Source organism: Lynx canadensis, chromosome A2 (assembly GCF_007474595.2).
Source record: "Lynx canadensis isolate LIC74 chromosome A2, mLynCan4.pri.v2, whole genome shotgun sequence".
Taxonomy (NCBI): Eukaryota; Metazoa; Chordata; class Mammalia; order Carnivora; family Felidae; genus Lynx; species Lynx canadensis.
Genome location: NC_044304.2, coordinates 23225685 through 23245729, shown reverse-complemented (window position 1 = coordinate 23245729; position 20045 = coordinate 23225685). Strand labels below are relative to the sequence as shown.

Here is a 20045-nt window from a genome sequence, read left to right as displayed (position 1 = left end):
ACTAAAGGGAACTACAGAAGCACACTGACAGAGTTCACCTTGACCTGTTTTTCTGTCACTTCTATTGCCTGATCTCTAGTAAACCCCAACGTATCCCAACAGGCCAATGATACCCACATATTCTCCCATTTTTGGAAAAGGCCAAGCAAGACCACGTATTCCATTTTACGGCCTAGGACATCTGAGTCACTAAACCTTATCCTAACATGAAACCTCAGGTAAGAATGTATACCTCCTTCTAATCTGAAACAGTTTTGCCTTAAGGCTTCCTTCTTGAGACAAAATGGGTGCTCATGAAGCTCTTAGCCAGGACTAGTCTTCCTGAGACTGTTTCTGAGCCTTGCTTGCTGCTAAATGCTTCTTGTAAAATATGGTAAATGTAGGGCCTCAGAAATGCTTTCCTTGGGGGAGGGAAGAAGAAAGTATTGTGCAAGATAGACAGCTGAGCACACATAATGATTGCCATATGTCAAAGAATTTCAAGCCTTTAAAATGGACGTTGGCAGTACTTTGCTAAGTGTTCCCATAAAACGACTGCTTTTATAGGTTTCTGAGGTCTTAACAATGGAAAACATGGAGTCCTGATCTTTCTGTATCTTGGTTAGTTTTACCATTCCTTTGTTCCAAGGACTTGGGACTATCTCCCCTTGGCACCAAACAGACTCTGATCTGGATCATCCAATTACGGGTCACGAGTTACAATGAAGCATTTTCCCATGATAGTCTCAATTTTATTTAGCCTTTAAGAAGTAGGGAAAATTTCCCTTTAAGTAAACCTTAGAGCCCTTGGAGCAGAAACTGATAAAAATCACGACCAAATGAACAGTTTGTCTGGCTTCCTGTGTCCTTCTTCCTCTTCAGTGGGAAAATGAGGTGATTAATTTGATAATGAGGCAAAAATCCTTAGGTAGGAGGAATGTCCATAAATAACTTCATTTGTATTTAATCCTCAATCCTGGAAAATCACCTCTGAAGCCCTCCACACAATCTGAACTGTCTTAAGTTGCTTTTATATGATAGAAAGAAGCAAAGATTCTTTTGATGGCCCCAAGGAAGAGTTTTGATTAAATTCTTCAAATCAGGGAAATTGAGTGCTCTGCCCCCAAGCTCTCTTTATTTACCTCTTTGCAACTTATAAACCACAGCTTTCCACCTCACAAAGACTAAGAAAGTTTTCTTTTCTATGTAAAGGAGAATCCAGCAAAGTCTTTGTTCTCCTGAAACTTATGTCCTGGCCTCAGAGACAGAAATAAGAGAATAAACAGATGGGATCTCTATGTCATTTACTAAGCACTGTTAAGGAGATACGCAAGACTGTGTGCAAAAGGTGAATAAAAGGAAAGTTTCCTTTTGAGGTGGGGTGGTCAGCAGAGGACTCTTCAAAAAGCTGATAATTTTATTGACACCTGAAGGATGTGAGCCATGGGAAGGGCATTCAAGATAGAAGGAACAAAAAGGACAGGACAGGGGCACCTGGGTAGCTCAGCCGGTTAAGCGTCTGACTCTTGATCTGGACTCGGGTCATGATCTCACCGTTCTTCAATGTTTATTTATTTTTGGGACAGAGAGAGACAGAGCATGAACGGGGGAGGGGCAGAGAGAGGGAGACACAGAATCGGAAACAGGCTCCAGGCTCTGAGCCATCAGCCCAGAGCCTGACGCGGGGCTCGAACTCACGGACCGCGAGATCGTGACCTGGCTGAAGTCGGACGCTTAACCGACTGCGCCACCCAGGCGCCCCAATGATCTCACCGTTCTTGAGTTGGATCCCCACATCAGGCTCCACGCTGAGTGTGGAGGCTGCTTGGGATTCTCTCTCTCCCTCTCTGTTTGACCCTCTTCCTCTCTTTCTCTCTCAAAATAAATTATTAAACTTAAAAAAAAAAAAAAGCAAGATTAGGACAGAAGTCCAGAGGCCAGAAAGGGTTTGGCAAGGAATAAAGACTACTGATGTGGCTAGAAAGCTGTGAGCAAGGTGGGAAAGCATGAGCTGAGGGTGAAGACACATAATGGTGCAGCTGCTAAGGAGACCCAACTGGGCCTTGTTGGCCATGGAAATGAGTTTAGCCTTCAGCAAAATCTAGGTAATATTAAAGCCTTCAAGGTAACCTGAAAGACTGAATCTTTGTGCCTGGGATTTGGAAAGCCATATGCCAGTAAAGAAAATCTGTGCCATAAGAGGTACAAAAATGATGAGTTTGCAGAGAGAAGGCATAGCACAGAAACGCCATTTACAGTAGTCCCCTCACACAGCTTTTATATCGTAGAAAGCAGCATGGGTATGTATCATCAGCACCTGTCCCAACCCATCCAGTCAATGTCTTATCGGTCTGTCTCATGTTGATGCTGTAGTGTAAACAAGACAACACAGAGCAAATTCAAGGCTAAATGACTGCTAAATGAAATTGCAAGCTTTGCAAAGGTCGAAAAATTTCTTGCATTCCTTAAAAGTTGAAGAATCCAGTTAACCGTATCCAAAGCCATGGACCAGGGAGGATTGGGGAATAAACCAAAAGAGAAAATCAACCACATTGAGGCTATAACTGGAGCTTTAAAGAGAATGATTTGAATATCAAAGATTAAGAGAGACCCTTAGGAAAATTTGTGAAATCCTTGAGTAATTTTGAAAAAAGAGAGAAAGAGACTTTATAACAATGTTGCAAAAGTTCAAGGCCAAGTTGACTTTTGCTATTATACAATTTTGTCAGAACAACTGGAATAGAAACCACTCGACTCATACTGTATATTTTCTGAGAGGGCAGAGTTTTCATGTAGCCCTCTGTTTTGATCTATTTTGTTAAATAGTAAATAAAATAAGCTTGTTTTCATAAATTGCTAGCTTTGTCTTTCAAGTTAAAGCCCCACGTAACATTTTTTATAGTTTATTTTGAAATTCAGTCCTTATTTTTGATGGATTCATGTTAAGTAGCATTTTTCCAGCACTAATTATCTTTGGATAATGAAGACCTTCTGTGCACACAGTTAGGAATGTGCTGCCTCTGCAGATTAAGATGGCAGCCATGAGTCACTTGCCCATGCCCGAGTACCTTGAGTTACTTGTTGAAGAGGAAGAGGACACTTCTGAGTATTCATACTCTCCTCTGGTCCTTCACCGTGTGTGAGGGGCTGTCTGGGAAAGGAAGAAACCTGGGTCTAAGACTCACTGGCCACAGTCCAGCCAGCAAAGGAAGACACTTACTCTGAGGGAGACATATTTTTGCTTCGCAAGAGCTTTCAGAAACTACATTTAAAATTTCCCTGTCCCAGGGATTTTCAGATGTCTGGATAACAATGTAAAGGCTTCCCAGATGGAAGATGTATTCTCTTCAGGAATTACAATTATGAAATAAGTACTTGCAACTCCTTCCCACACTGCCTTTGAGAATGTCTTTCTGTGGACACCTCTTCTGAAAGTTTCTGAGGCAGGGCCAAGAGCTCAGGGCATGGTGTCCAAAAGATTTGGGATCGGATCCAGTTTCTCTACTTCCTAATTGGAAAGCAGATGTACCCTCTCATGTATCACAGCTAGGAAGCTGGGCACTGCAATACTAATCCCTTTAGAAGGCAGATAGGGAAATGCAAATCAAAACCACAGTGAGATATTACTTCACATCCACTAGGATGGCTATAATGAAAAGGACAGATGATAACGAGTATTGGCAAGGATATGGTGAAAATGGAATATTCATACAATGCTGGTGGGAATGTGAAATAGTACAGCCACTTTGGAAAAATTTGGCTGTTCCTCAAAATATTAAATATGGTGTTACCACATGACTCAGCAATTCCACTCCTAAGTATCTACCTAAGAGAAATGAAAACATATATCCACACAAAAACCTGCACACGAATGCTCACAGCAGTATTGTTCATGATAGCCAAAATGCGGAAGCAACCCAAGTGTCCACGAACTCATGAATGAATAAACAAAATGTGGTATATGCATATAATGAAATATTATTTATTAACAAAAAGGAAAGAACTACTGACACATGCTACAACATGGATGAACCGTGGAAGCATTATGTTAAGTGAAATAAGCCAGTCACAAAAGACCATGTGATATGACATGTGTTATATGATTCTGTTTACATGAAATGTTCAGAATAGGTGAATCTATAGAGACATAAAGTAGATTAGTGAATGCCTAGGGATAGGGGCAAGAAAGTGGGGGCAGGGGGAGTGACCACTAATGAGTATGGGGGTTTCTGTTTGGGCTGATGGAAATATTCTAAAATTAGATCATAGTGACAGTTGCACAACTCTGTGAATACACAAAAAAACTATTGAACTGTATATTTTAAATGGGTAAATTTACGGTATGTGAGTTATATCTTAATAAAGCATTTAAAAGAAATCAATTGGGTATGACAATAGGACCAGTTCAAAAGTGTACACCTGTAACTGAATTATGGTGTTTAGACTTTGAACCTTAATTGACACATCAAGGGCAAATCCTACTTTGTCTTTCCCTGCCCCCTTCCTCTATTATTACTTACCATCACTGCTTTCAGCAATGGATACACCAAGTTCTGCCTTCTATTTCTTCCAAATGGGTTCTTTGAAAGACTCATGAATGATATATATGATTACAGACAAAGCCCCAACTCTCATATATTGCTAGCAACCAGCAAGCAAATGAATCAAATTAATTTTAAACCGGCAATCTCAAATATTTACAAAGTCTGTCCTTTAATGTCCATCGTGTTTAAAAGTGGTGTTCTGAAGGACTTACTGAGTCATGATTGCATAATGAATCCAAGTGTTAAGTTACTGGTAATTGGAAAGGACCCAACTGAAATTAATTCTAAACCCATAATCTTATGAGTTTACAAACAAAGGTTGCACTTTAATTCTGGTGGGTTTAGAAGTTTTCTCCCAAAAGCCTTGTTCTTTCAAGAATAGCAACACCTTTCACCTTTCCCACACCAGCTTGTTTATCGTCAGATCTCAGAATAATTTCATTCTTTCTAAAACCCAAAAAAACAGTCCTAGTTCCAAACTGCAATTCATTAGGAGAGGTTCCATGGCATTTGTCAGACCTCGTGCTGCGTGCTTTCACTGAAATGGGGCAATGGTCTGCATTCACTTAAGATGGCTACCATGTGGTTGGGAATTTTTAATTTGAGATTTGGAAAGGGAGTAATGTGAGGTCCAGACGAGGACCTCTCTGCTCATACTTGTGTCGATGGAGGTACAGATGGGAAACACAAGACCTGGTTCTGATACGAATCCTGGCAGTGTAAAGTGAGTCAGATCATGACTACAAGCTAAGGCCTTTGAATTTTATTTGGTGGACATAAGCAAGCCCCTTGAGGTTTTTAAGTAGAGAAGTGGAATAAACCAAGATGGTTGTTCGAAAAATTTATTTTGATCTATGCCATCCGTTTTGAATAACGGATGATTGTAGTGAGTGCTTCCTGTATGCCAGGCACCATCTTTACACCTGACCACCTTACTCACTATCATTGTCCTGTGAGGAGGCCTTTTATTATCCCTGTTCACAGGTGAGGAGAATGCATCTCAGGTTAAGAAATTGACCCGCAAAGCCAGGATTCAAATTCTTATCTAGCTACTTCAACAATTTATACATCCTTCCTGCCCCAGAGGATGGTGCTGAGGCAGCAGGGCCAGGAGGCTGTCCTTTCAGTGAGACGTAATAAAGGCTTGAAGCAGATGGAGGTAGGGCAGATGGTAAGGGAGATGCCAGGTGTGGGAGACAGGGCAGGAAAGGGATGAATGGGGCTAGGTGATTGACTGATGGGACCTTGAGATCTTTCTCTTTGTTTCAGCTACTGTGTGAGCAACAGGAATGCAGAACCAAGATTCTCCCCTCTCCTCAAGCAACTTCCTCTCTAGTCCTGGGATGGGATCCACACCATCAGACAAAATCAGGGCTGGGTTCACTGGATGGTAAACCTGCCACATGACTGGCAGAGATGGTAAAGCTGGAAGGGTGGGTCAGAGTTCCACCTGTGAAGTTGGTATAGGATGTGGGTAAGATTGCTCTTGCACTCTTGCAGATAGAAGGTCTTAAGGACTGAATGTGTGTGCCCTCCCAGAATTCATATGTTGAAGCCTTACCCTCCTCCATACCATTCCACTGGAGACAGGGCCTTTAAGGAGAGGATTGTTAAATTAGACCATATGGTGGGCTCTTATCTGATAGGTCTGGGGTCCTTATAAAGAGGAAGAGACACCAGAGATTGCTTTTTCTCCACCATGTGAGGACAAAGTGGGAAGGTGGCCATCTGTAAGCCAGGAAGAGAGCTCTCACCAGAAAATGGGTCTTGATCTGGGATTTCCAGCCTCCAGAACTCTGAGAATATGAGTTTCTGTTGTGGCAGCCCCTTAATCTATGGTATGTTGTTATCACAGCTCAAGCAGACCAGCCCAGAGGATTCCTTCAGTGCCTGTCCCAGGAATGCCCTACCCTCATGGGATGGGCAACCAAATGAGGGAACTGAGGCATGTGGCTATGCTGTGTCCTGATGCTCTGGCACTGAATGAAAATATTTTAAGAGTATAATCTTTAATATATGTTAACTAGATTTGTGTTACTGGGTTAATCAGAACCTGTCTACTCTTACTTTTTGTCCACTTAACTGTCATATTCTCAGAGAGGTCAATTCAAGTCCCTCTGCCATAATCTTTATTACCAATCGTACTCCCTATAGTTCTGATTTATTTTTTTAAGTTTATTTATTTATTTTGAGAGAGTGAGTGGGGGATGGGCAGAGAGAGAGAGAGAGACGGAGGGAGAGAATCCCAAACAGGCTCTGTCAGATAAGGGGCTCAATCCCATGAACTGTGAGATCATGACCCGAGCTGAAATCAAGAGTCAGATGCTTAACCAACGGAGCCATCCAGGAGCTTCCACAAGTGACACTTCTCAATGTCCCCTTCCTTTTTGAAGCATACACATCTCATGGCTTCTGTAACAGGGCCCTCTCTTATTTTTTCCAATTGTTCTGGTCACTACTTCCCATCCCCTTTGCCCATCCTTCCTTAGCTCTTCAATGCTGGAGTGCCTCGTGGTCCTAGACCCTCCTTTTCCCATGCCATAGTTCTCCCCAGACTCACGCTGCTCCCACTATAAACGGATGCCTTTGAAATCTGATCTTCAGGTACAACTCCTTAACTTGTGGACTCATTTTTCTATTTACTGGTTGAACATCTTTATTTGGGTACTTGGCAGTGATCTTAAGCCAGGTAAGCCCTTTATGGAACTCATCCCTTTCCACCCACTTCATCCTTTACTTCCCAAATTTGCCCTTTCTTCCATATTCCTGATTTCAGTGAATGGCACCGCCATGAACCTGTCTGCCAATCCAACAACTCAGACGTCATTCTTGACTCCGTTTTTTCCCTCACCCCCACAACTGGACCATAACTACATTATAAATGTGTCCACTTCTGTCAGTGCCCACTGCTAGGTTACTGCAATACCTAATAACTACTTATTTTCCTTTTATTCTTGGCCCCCTCTGAACCCTTCTCTTCTCTGTGTCCAGAATGAACTTCCATAAACTTCATATCTAATAAAGTCACATCCAGAACTGTCCTAAAATATTGACCATTGATTTATTTGGTCAAAACCTGAGCTTTATTTGTTTTCCACACTCATATACCACCTCCAGGCTCTGGCAAATTCTGTTTCCCTTCATAAAACTAAAGTCAGATCTGTACACAGGCTTTGGCGATATGAATGTGGGATCAGAACTGAGATATATTCCGAGTGTACAATTCCCAAAAAGAGGTCAGTTTGGTAAAGACTGGTATCACGTTAACACGATCCTGCTCCGAGTATGTAACTAAACTTCAATATCTTAACCTGGGGGACTGTATGGGGAATTCTGGAGATTCATCAGGGTTATCAGATGTTTAAATGTTTACAACCATGAAATGTCTACGACTGCTGTTTGACATAAATGAATTATATTGGGACTCGATAGAACTAAAATATTGTAAGATATATTAAGGCCATCTCATCATTAAGTGGCATAGTTAAGCACAGAACTGTTCTGTTACAAAATTAGCAATACAAAGGAATACTGTTACTAAATTATATGAAGAACAACAACTATCCCCAATCAGTATAATTGTTAACAGCATGCTAGCACAACAACGGTGCTGTTACTCAATATTGGCTGGCAATGACTTTCTACTTCTGAAATACTTAAGCTATAGGCAGAAGGCTGTAGAATGTCATGGCATTATTGTTAGCAGTACTGGAGATTATGTCACCAACTGGGCAATATAGTAGCTCACAGGACAGCCACTTTATTATTATCACAGCTGAGATCAGGGCAGTCAGCTATGGTGATATTGTGCTATCATTGCTATCGTAATTACAGGTAGAAGAGCAAGGAACGATTATTGTCACTGACGTATAATCCATCGAATAGAGGAGAGCACAGTGTGGTGTGCTTATGATTAAAAGTATACATTGTATGACACTGACTAATGACATTGAGACTAGTATGACCAGTAGTAGGAGATAGAATTATCGTACCTATTCTGTTAAAAGTAATGAATGTTATAGTCTACCAATGTGCACAATGGAAGATTGTTATTTCTGTCACCATGCTCATATGAGACACAGTGTAGGTTAGTATAGAATATGGCACAGTAGAGCCATATCAGTGTTACTGTTCAGAACTAAATTTTAAAATTAAAATAGGACAATCTGTAGGTTATGCTGTATACTTTTTTTTTCTTTTTGCCAGCTTAACAGCCAACGTAAAGTAACCAAATCCCAGACAGCCCAGGATAAGCAGTAACTGCCACCAACAGAGGCATGGTGTAATTTAGGATGGAATGGTTTGAAGTGGTGGGCAAACGAGTTAAAAGTAGCATTAATAGCATTAAAGCAGAAGAAAGTAGATAAGGTCAATGCAGCATAGGATGATATGCAGATTTGCTTTAACAAAACTGGTGCAAGTAATTGATAGCATATTAGGTAGTAGTATTATCTCGAAGTACCCTAGCAGTATGATAATTGCCAGAATGAGTATAAGGTATTAATAGTAAAGATAATTAACACAGCATCAGCTTGTAACTATCGAAATCACCACATCCTATGCAATCAGAAGGATTCCTCCTTTAGATGGATGGTCTCATTGGAAGCACAGAAGAACACTGTGACATAGGTCCTGACATTAGCTCCCCCCACACAGATGAGAAAACAGGGCTAAAGCTATCAGGTTCCTTGAGCAAAATCACATGAGAAGTAAGCAGTGAAGCTGTCACTCGAGCCTAAGTCTGACTGTGTCTGACTTCACAGACCTTGTGTTCTATACTATTCATGATATTCCCTTTGGTAATGTCAGAGTAGTATGTAAAATATGGTATACTGTAGGGATAGCAACACTGACACTATAATACTAATAAAAACTGAAGCAGTTCTGAATTATGGGAGGTTGGTACTCGGTTGTTACAAGTTAAGAAATGGTGCGTGTTATATTTTAGTACACGTTGTCTAGTAACAAACTGATGCTAAGCAATTGTGACATAGCCCCATCGAATAGAAGTGTTGCTGTCCATTTTGAAGGTAGCGATATATTATGGTACCAGTGTTGTTTCTGGATTTACAGAAATGAAAGGAAACGTGTAGATTACCATGTGCCCTGACAGTAGAGGACATACACGATAGTAGAACACTATGACATCCCTGATTAATAATGTAAAAGTGTAGGTGTCATCACGGCGCACTATTCGTGTATTATTGCACTGTGCGTATATGCACTATATCTTCTTGCACTGTGTCTACTACATGCATTATATCTATTAAAGAACAATAACATGGCTGATTGTAAATATAGGCAGCACAGCACATCTACTTGTATAAAACCATACATTACAAATATTGAGACACTCATACTATGTGTGGTCACTCAAAATCCTGTTTTATCGCTGTACTAAACCAAAATGCATTCTGGAGTATCAATTTTGTGAATATTTGAACACTGTATCTTGTCAGTGAATACTTGCTATTTAAATGTTAGAAAAGTTGGGTTAGTATCTTTTGCTAAAATTACGGCCATCACACACTAGTTACTGTAGTGACAGAATCGCTCCCAGCTTGTAAGCAAGTAGGACATGGTTGAGCAGTATCATCACAGATGCTGAAATTATAGGACCATTGGATACAACGGTCCAGCAAAGGTATTGCTTTCAATATCAGAGATGGCAGAGAGCCTAAGTGACTGCTCACAGTGTCAGGCACTTTGCAAGGCAGTAGCGATAGAAAAATCAGGACGTCACAATCCACTGTCCTGCTTTGAGGCACAGGGATGTCTGGTTAATGATTTCACTGTAAACACAAAGCGACAATGGTTGATTTCCAGACACAGGATATATGATAGTGTCGACCAGTGGGCTCCAAAGGGCACTTTTGTTGTTGCTACTAAAACTATTGGCCGCATTAGCATAGTAGCTATGTTGTTTTCATACCTAGAAATGAGGAAGGATTCTGTACAAGGGAGGCGAGTGTTACTGTTATAAAAAGTAGAAAGAGTGTAATTGTGCTGTCACTACAGACACTGATGAAAGTATTGTAGAATCGTGATGTGTCAATCTTTCTGTTAAGAGAGTATAACAAAACGACACAGGTGTAAAGCTGTGCCAGCATTACAGACAACATAACGCAAGGTGGCTCTGGAACTGCTCTGTACCGAGTCTCGATGATGGCACGTGGTGTGAAAAAAGCCACATGGTGAAAGTTGACTTGGTGCCAGAATGAACGGAACACAGGCTCTAGGGTCCATTGAGCTGCCTTCAAATTCTGGCTTTGTCCATTAGAACCTGTGTGACGTGGCCCAGTAGTATAATTCCCGAACTTCACACCTTTCGTCTTCAGGGTGCATCTCTCCACAGCTCGCACCTGCTCTCTCATCGTGTAAGGGATAGCGTGGGCCGTGGTCACCAGGCAGCGCCGTCCATGGCCAGCATGCTGAAACTGCCCCATCCCTACCCTGAGCCTATCGCTAGAGTTTGCAGGTTGTGTGGCAGCATAACTGAATGGCACATTGAAGGACAATGTACAATTATTCATAAATAAAAGGGCAGTGTGACTGTAACTTAGTACTCGTCTTGATGCTAAGGTCACTAGTGGCATATCATGCCACGGTGACAATATCTTACTAAAAAAGATACCACTCGATATTTCTGTCTCATAACTCACTTATCGTTAACTATTTGGAGCTAGGGTAATTACAACGGGGTTGTTGGGAGTGGGATTTTGTGGTAGGTTTTTTGTCAACAGGATTCTTGGCAGCCTACCGTATGGGATGCAGCAGTCAGATCATGCACGATGTAAGAGTTTAGGGCTGCACAACGCATCCTAGGCTGAGAGGAGGGCCTGTCCTGCAGATGGCACCTGCCGGCACAGCTACGTGATTCTATGCTTCACTTTATTGCATATAATTGTGGGAATAGAAATGACAGTACACCGTGCTGACCTGCACTATGCCAGCCTATACCCTTCGCCTTACTTACACTCAAGTAGCAGGATCGCCAGCACACTGCAGTGAGCTGCGCTCTTTGTATTTGCAGTTACGTGAATATAAAGACATCAGATTATACTAAGCTACTCACAGGGCTTGAGATAGTGCCAGCCTGCATGATGTTAAAGTAACATCATGCAGTCACATGTGCCCCACAGTAGTTCCGACATGGATAGCCCTGACGCTTCTCCACACACATGCCTGCAGGCCGCAGGGATATTTCGAACTCGCCACACTGTGATAGCTTCAGAAACTGTCAGCAGCGATACCGTAAGTCAGGGGGCTGACAAACCATGGCCCACATGTCAGATCCAGCCTTCCACCTGTATTGCACAGTTTGCAGGCTAACAGCGGTGTTTACGTTTCCCAAATGTTTGGGAAAAACTCAAAAGAAGAATATTTTGTGGCATGTGGAAATAGAGGAAATTCAAATTTCAGTGTCCTTAAAGAAAGTTCTGTTGAAACACGGGCTCTGAGGTGCTACAGTGGCAGAGTTGAAGAGTTGCCACAGGGACGATATGGCCCGCAAAGCCTGAGGTATTTATTCTGGCCCTCTGCAGGGAAAGCTTGCTGACCCATGGTTAAGCCATTTTGCATTACCCGAATGTGTACGTGAGTACAGACTACTGTGTTTTGAATGCAGAAAAAAAAGGCAGCCGTGGTGTCTTGTTACCATATGCTCTTTGTAATCATAGTTAACAAAAATTTCGCTCCACCGGTGCAAATTGCCTTTATGTGTCCAAATGCTGCTGAATTATAATCTCCCAAAGTAGAAAGCATTGCCATCTTGACTTACTACCTATCTGAGGGGGTTGGGGTCTGCCGCTGTGGAGACCTATGGTACACAGGATTGGTACCTATGTATATGGTGTGTGGTATGGCCATGGTTAAGGGCAAAGGGCATGGAGTAAGGCGCCGCCTCGTACTGGCTCTCGCACCTTTAAGTAACTTGCTTGTTGAGCCTCAGTTTCCTCATCAGGAAATGGGAACAGTAGCAGGTGCACAAAACGATGATGACAAGCGCTCCGCATAGTACCTTGTAAATAGGAGGCTTTGACAGATGTGGGTGGTTTATTTACACATGGTGCAGCTACTTCCTGGGCGTCACTGAAGTTGAGGAGTAATTCCAAGCATCGGAAATACTGCCGTGGACAGGACAGACCTCCCTCACAGGGTGTGGGAGGGGAATCTGACAGTAAACAGGACCGTGTCAGCTCTCGTGAGTGTCAGGCCATAAATGAAAGAGAGGTGAATGGACGGTGAGTAGGTGTTGCCGGGTGTTCACTGGAAGACCGCTGAGGTCTGGATGGCAAGGAGGATCCTGCATCTGAGCTTTGTGAGAGGTGACATAGCAGGCTTGCTACTGAATTGAGTCTACAGTGTAGCATCTCACACTATGTAAGGGATTCCTGACATTGGTGGGGCCAACATCCACAATTCTGATGCCACACAGGGATCCAGAAGGAGTCTATTAATTTGTGAAGACAAAACCCCGTGACTGCTAAAAGATTAGAGCAGGGTTTCTCCGCTTGAGCCCTACTGAGATACCCGAGCAATTCTTCGTTGTGGAGGCTCTTTTGGTCTTTGCAGCACGTTTAACGGCATCCTTGGCTCTACCCACTCGATGCCAGCAGCACCTTCCCTTGCCTTAAATTTTGACAAGCACACAATGTCTCCAGACATTGCCAAACATCCCCTGGGGACAAAGTTGTCCAGGGTTCGTAATCACTGGCTTAGGGGAAATGATGGCTGCGAAGCCCCCAGCAGGAATTACGGTTGCTGCAGCTGGACACACGTGGCTGTCATTTACTGGAAACGTGCCCTTGTCTCTCCCCAGCACACGTGCACCAATTGGGAGCGTCTTCACAAAGCTCCCAGACTGCAAATGCTACAAACACCCCTCAAGTGTCTGTCAGATTATTCCAACCTCCAATATTGATAATCACTAAAATTGTGCTCTTCTGGGGCGCCTGGGTGGCTCAGTCGGTTGGGTGCCCGACTTCGGCTCAGGTCATGATCTCACAGCTCATAGGTTTGAGCCCCACGTCAGGCTCCCCGCTGACAGCTCACGGCCTGGAGCTTACTTCGGATTCTGTGTCTCCCTCTCTCTCTGCTTCTCCCCTGCTCACACTCTGTCTCTCTCCCTCTCTCAAAAATAAACATTAAACAATTTTTAAAAATAAAAAAAAAACCTGTGCTCTTCTGTCTATAATTATAATATTTTACTACAGTCTCTTATAACATGACAAATGGTATTATCCTCTGTAGTGCAGTACTGTTTATAATTTAAGTAAGAATGCTACATTATTACTTTAGAGTACTACGTTGTTCCTAAACCTGTGTTCTTGTCTGTGCTGTGTTTTACTATTCTACCCTCAATGTATATTGTAAGTATTCTACTATATTTTTATTAATTTTACCTATTCTATAAATATATTTTGTATGTAATTATATATGTATATCCATGAATATACATATGAAAACTTTCTACCTTTTTGTAAGAATATTGCTACCGTGTTACACTATAATTTGTAATAGGTGTCTTCTAAATCTGTTACCAATTACAGGAGACTCCTGAACAACATGGGTTTGAACTGTGCAGGCCTGCTTATATACTGATTTTTTAAAAATAAATACTGTACATAACTGTGAATGTATTTTCTCTTCCTTGTGATTTTCTAATAACATTTTTTCTTTTTTTTCTTTAAAAAATTTTTTTAACATTTATTTGTTATTAAGAGACAGAGAGACAGAGCATGAGTATGGAAGGGGCAAAGAGAGGAGGAGACACAGAATCTGAAGCAGGCTCCAGGCTCTGAGCTGTCCGCACAGAGCCTGATGTGGGGCTCGAACTCACAAACCGCAAGATCATGACCTGAGCTGAAGTCGGATGCTTAACCGACTGAGCCACCCAGGTGCCCCAAAACATTTTTTCTTTAGCTTATTATTAGCATGCAGTTTATAATACATATAACATACAAAATACGTGTCAATCAACTGTTTATGTTATCATTAAGGCTCCCAGTCAATAGTAGGCTATTAGTTAAGGTTTGGGGAGTTAAAAAGGGGTTGGTGCCCCTAACTCCCATGTTGTTCAAGGGTCAGCCATATACTGAATGTCACAGCCTATAATTTCAGTAACTAGTTGTAAGAAAGGAAGGCATGAGGAGGAAAGTCACTTTCCTAAGGTCATAATACTATATAACTCTATTGTTGTTGAGATGAGACTCTCTGAGTGACGGGCTGAGAAGGAACAAGCAGATAAGAGAGTCTCTAAGGAGTTTGGTTTGAGAAGCTGAGTCAGTCAGAAGGAAAGAGGTTGGTGGAGGAGGATTGAGATTTCTGCTCTGGACATGTTATGTTGGAGAAAACAGACATACAAATAGATAAATGGAGTGGCCAGTCGACTGGAGTCACTGAGGGAACTGAGAATCTGAGGCACAAGGTGGGTGGTTCATTCACATGAAGGTGATGCCTGATGATGCCATAATCCAAGAGTGTGACCCAACTATGCCATCTTCATGTCACTAAAAATGATGCCACACCATTGCTGAGAACAAGGAGTGAATTTATAGATAGTGAATAGTGAATACACAGGGAGTGAAATTATAAATGTTTATTGGACACTATTTTGTATCATTCGCATTCAGCTACGGGCATTATTATATATTCAATCTACTGTTGCCAGTTCTTTAGAAATATAAAGGAGAATGGTGGGTCATGTCATGTTCTTGTTTATAAAAAATACACTATGGTTGTTTAGTGTACATATAATGCATTTTGATACTTGTGAGGGCAACCTATGAATTTATTCATACACTTAGTGCACAGAAGTGAATAATATCAATGACCACGGTGGTTGTAATACTAGATAGCCCCATAGTTGTTGACATTTTGACAGTCAACATGTTATAGTATTGTTACATTGTCAACAATATGGGAGGCATTAGAGTTTCAGGAAATAGAGCAACGTAGTATTATTTTTCCTATAAATACTGGCATCATTTCAGGAGAAGGCAGGATAATCACATCAGTTTTTCTACAATATCAACATAATAATGTGGGCTTTTTTTTTTTAAACCTTAAGTGGCATTCTCCCCATGACTTTTAGATGTCTGTCTCATAAAATAAGGCATTCTCGATTCTAGTGAGGCATGGAAATTATTCCACTTTATTTGGTAACCACGATCCGGTGGAATCTGTTTTCTTTGGTTCAGGATCCAGTGTTTTAGGAATGCCTTACACGTCTGGGTAGTTTCACATCTTGTAGTATTTGAGATCTAATTTCATCCCTTGTTTATGGGGAAAAAGCCAGAAGCCAAATGCTCAAGCAGAAGCTTGAGAGTCATTTGTAGTCATTGTTCTCTTCCTCCATCAAATCTTTTCAGAATGAATTCCTCGCATTTATGACTTTATTCCTCTTCCCACATAGTTCAACACTCGAGTATCTTGGGAGCTCGTGTTCCCATCCAGATTATGATTTCTACTGAAGTTTAGTTAAAAAAAAAAAATTATTCAGGGCTCTTTGTAATAAACGCTTCCCATGAAGATGATAGTTTGGTTTACTTCTGTAAACATTTTTATAACTGCGAGTGAAGCACCTAAACAATTGTTAAATATTTGCCTAGAATCTGCTTCAGAGCAAAGTCTCTGCCAACAACCGCCCTTTCCCGGTATCTGGAATGGGTGACTTTTCCATGCGGTTCTGTCTGTATTCTCAGCAAGAAAGCAAAACTCAGAAGATTATGATTTTAATATACTTTATTTAAAAAGTACACAGTTTTAAATTGGTTTCAAGCAGAAGGGACACTGCCCACTTGCAGCCCCGTTTCTGATGAAGGGTGATTATCATGTAGCAAACTCACATTTGCATGACTGGCAAAGTAAAAAGATAACTTTTTTTTTTGTCAACAGATCTTTAAGAGTTTATATCACGCACAGTTTAAAATCATGAGATGCTGATGGTTGGACTATATTTCATGTCTCCTATGTCGCACCATATTTTGGTTCACAGTTTATCCATAATTTAGCATGCCAAGAGAACATCTCAGTGTCACCTTGAAAAGAGCATCAAGAGCAGAGGGAAGACGACAAGGACCATCTTGGCCTGCAGGCTCGGTGCACCCCCACACTCCCTTGCATTCTCCTACAGGGAAAGGCAGGGTCGGTTAGAGCGAGATGGATTCCAAGACGCCTTCAATTTTCTGAGCTACATCGAGTCCCCAGACCTCTCCCTGCACTCTCCAATGTAGGAATCAAGTCTTTTGGAAAGTAGATAACACAAGGAAATGGACTTGTCTAAATTTCATCAAGTTTGTGACAAGAATCTCTGATTTCAGTTGTCAGTGCCTAAATGTTCAAACTTACTCTGTGCGTATTATTACACAGACCATTCAAGAGGCAAAGGGCTGGTGGTGGAGCTGTCTGTTGTGATCGAATTAGAACAGCCGAATGTTGCCCTTCTAATGTCTTCCTGTCAGAATGTAAGTAAAGGCTGACATCCAAGGGGCCTGATCATTTCAGCACCAGCTGTAAGAGGTTTTGTGGGCCTTCTTTCTTTATATGTGGGGAAAGGAGGGCTTCGTTTTATAAAGATGAAATCACATTACGTAATCCTTTCTGCAGCATGCTTTTTATCCACGGGTTGATGGCAACTCTTCTAACTCCATTTTTCTAGCTCTATTTTATTATCGATGGGCATTCATTATCTTCTCTGTTCTCTGTTGGTATGAACAGTGCTGAGTGCAGGTCACTACCAGTCCATGGTCCAGGCCTGGGCCCCTGCCTATGGTAAAGATGCCCAGGAGTGTGAGTGCAGGGCGAGGGGTATTCTTGCCTTTCATGGCTGTAGCCGGATATTTCATCATCACCTGTCCGTTCTGATCACCCAGTGACTTTTAACTTTCATGCCCTTGGCTTCCTTTTATATGTACTTGTTTGACTTTTCAATTTTAAAAATTTCTTTAATGATTTGGCTTATAAATGATTTTCTAAGTTGTATAAATCGGCTATTAACTGTAAATTCTTTTTCCATAAAAAATTGTAATTTTTATATAATTAGATACATTCTGTTTTTCTTTCACAGCTGTCTGGTCTTGGATAGGAAGATTTCTCCAATTCCTAACATTTCTTGTGAGACTGTTATTTTACCATTTAAATCTAATGTGTATTTTCTGCTTTGAATTGAACCTTGGTTATATCTAAGAATTTCTATTCTGTCATACTGACCTCATCTTATTAGGTTTAGAAACTTAGAGGAAAAAAATACTAATTTTTGAATACTTACATCTATTTACCGGAGAAAATTATCTCATTAACCCCAGAAGATTTCTACTTTAGTGATTTTGGTTGTCTACATAGACAGTCCTGGTTTTAACTGAAGTGACTTTAGTGTTTGGGGACTATTAGTTTTATTTGAATTTTATATAAAGTTTTTTTTATTTGAATTTTATCACTGAGTTTTACCAAAGACCTTTCCAGCATATATCTGTATAATATGTTGCTAGTGAACTCTCCTTTGAACATAGAAGCAAACATTCTCAGTCAATTCCAAGTTCTTGTTGGTCCTATATTGACTTTAACATCATTTGCTAGGACTTGGAGAGTTTAGGAAAGATGAAAATTATTTGCTATTTAAAGGTGGACTTAAAGCCAGTCCATTGGCTTTGGTGCATTTTTAAAAATAGAGATTTTCCCAGTATCCCTATAATAATAATTGGTCTAGACTAGCTTTCCATTTCTCAAAATGGGGTGGAGTTAATTTTTAAATTTCTATTATTTTTGCTAGACCAGAAAGGGTTTTTTTTTTTTTTGCCTATGACACTTTGGGGGGTATTCCTTTTTCAGGTTCACCTTTCTCGGTGCTAAGTTTGATGTTCTTGTGATCGTCACTTCTGGTGTCAATGGAGGGCCTTTGTAGTTGTGCCTCCGTGTGGTGGTTATCGTCCCCCCGCAGAAACCGTGACTCTTAATCTGGTATCAGTATTGCCATTTCTGCTTTACATGAATTTCTCATCAATAAAAGGCTGTCTAAAAGTAAGCAGGGGAAAATAATCTGAACTGCAATTTGAAATAAGTAAACCAAGATGGTCAGAGCCACGTTGCGTGTAACAGCGTGAAGAGAGAGAACTACGGTACGTTCGTAATAGGGAAGAGAATAAAGAGGCTTTGAAATATGTATACGGATACAATAAGACCCTTAAGCACAGACTAAATAAGAAGGCACTGAGGGGCTGAAAGTAAAGTGCCATTAGCCTTCCTTTGATTTGCCTGAAAGGATTGTTTCTTCACGAGTAAACTTCTTAACTAGAGTTCTTTGTCAATTGTGAGATTCTCATGGTGAACCTGGTAGAAAAAGAGAACATGAAGGTCTCTCAGACTTACCTCAGGATGGAAGCCATGACAAGACTCGGGACGCCTTCTGATCTTCTGGGCCTTTAAACGTTCACACTTAAGGGATTCGTTATGTTGACTGAAGTTAAGGCATATTGCTAAGATGTCATCACTTTCCCTTACTCTGCATTTTGAAGGTCAAACCTTGGCATTGCACTCCCTTCGTGACTCCTCTCTTTCCAACAGTGGAATGGCTGTCATTTCCCCCTAATATTTCTCCCCCAGGTTTCCTTCCCGTAGATCCCCCTCCCTGGCTTCAGCAGCAGTAGCTGGACCTACACACAAAAGGATATACCTGATTTCAATGGGGGCCATGGTGATGGGGGTCACGGACTCACACAGGCAGCTGCTGTCCACCACCACCATGAACAGATTGCTGCTTGGGATTTGCTGGATGACAAAGGACCTGTTGGAACATGAAGCACAGACAGTGGGTGGTCATTTACCGTCCATCAAATTAAGAATCCTGAGGAAAACTCCCCTGGGGAGTTAACTACTATAATATTTTAGAAAACAGTTTTCAGAGACTGCCTTACTACTAAAGTTGCCTCCTTCCACAAGGTTCTTCACGGTTAAATACCAAGCTTCATTAAGAAGACAACAGTGCATGGGGCGCCTGGGTGGCGCAGTCGGTTAAGCGTCCGACTTCAGCCAGGTCACGATCTCGCGGTCCGTGAGTTCGAGCCCCGCGTCGGGCTCTGGGCTGATGATGGCCCAGAGCCTGGAGCCTGCTTCCGATTCTGTGTCTCCCTCTCTCTTTGCCCCTCCCCCGTTCATGCTCTGTCTCTCTCTCTGTCCCAAAAATAAATAAATGTTGAAAAAAAAAAATTTAAAAAAAAAAAAAAAAAAAAAAAAAAAAAAAAGAAGACAACAGTGCAGGAAGTGTAAGAAGACAACCTATGGCTATGGTGACACAGAGGTCATAAAACTCATCCTGGGAAGACTGGAATGTTGTATGTGCACAACAGGAGAGTCAGAGTTGGCTAAATCATCTCAATTTCCAAGGCCTAAAGGCTTGGGCTTTTCCAAGCCTTGCTTCCTTCTCCCAGTTTGCACCTGAAGTTGCCAAAAGGATGAAGAGAATATCCTAGACCCTTCCTGTACTGCTTTGCACAATGTCTGCCCAAAATAGAGGTACAATACTGG

The 20045-nt window shown here is 41.5% G+C and overlaps 1 protein-coding gene across 1 annotated transcript in view; it reads right to left on the bottom strand.

Moving 5' to 3' along the window:
- Positions 1–16270: 16270 nt before the first annotated feature.
- CACNA2D3 (calcium voltage-gated channel auxiliary subunit alpha2delta 3) overlaps positions 16271–20045 on the bottom strand; it is an 863383-nt gene continuing 859608 nt past the window's right edge. Inside the window, exons 36-38 of the mRNA XM_030307036.1 lie at positions 19193–19305; positions 18891–18973; positions 16271–16653 (exon numbers count right to left, since the gene is read on the bottom strand). Coding sequence (XP_030162896.1) covers positions 16561–16653; positions 18891–18973; positions 19193–19305 — 289 coding nt within the window. The 3' untranslated portion in view covers positions 16271–16560. The remainder of the gene's footprint in view (positions 16654–18890; positions 18974–19192; positions 19306–20045) is intronic.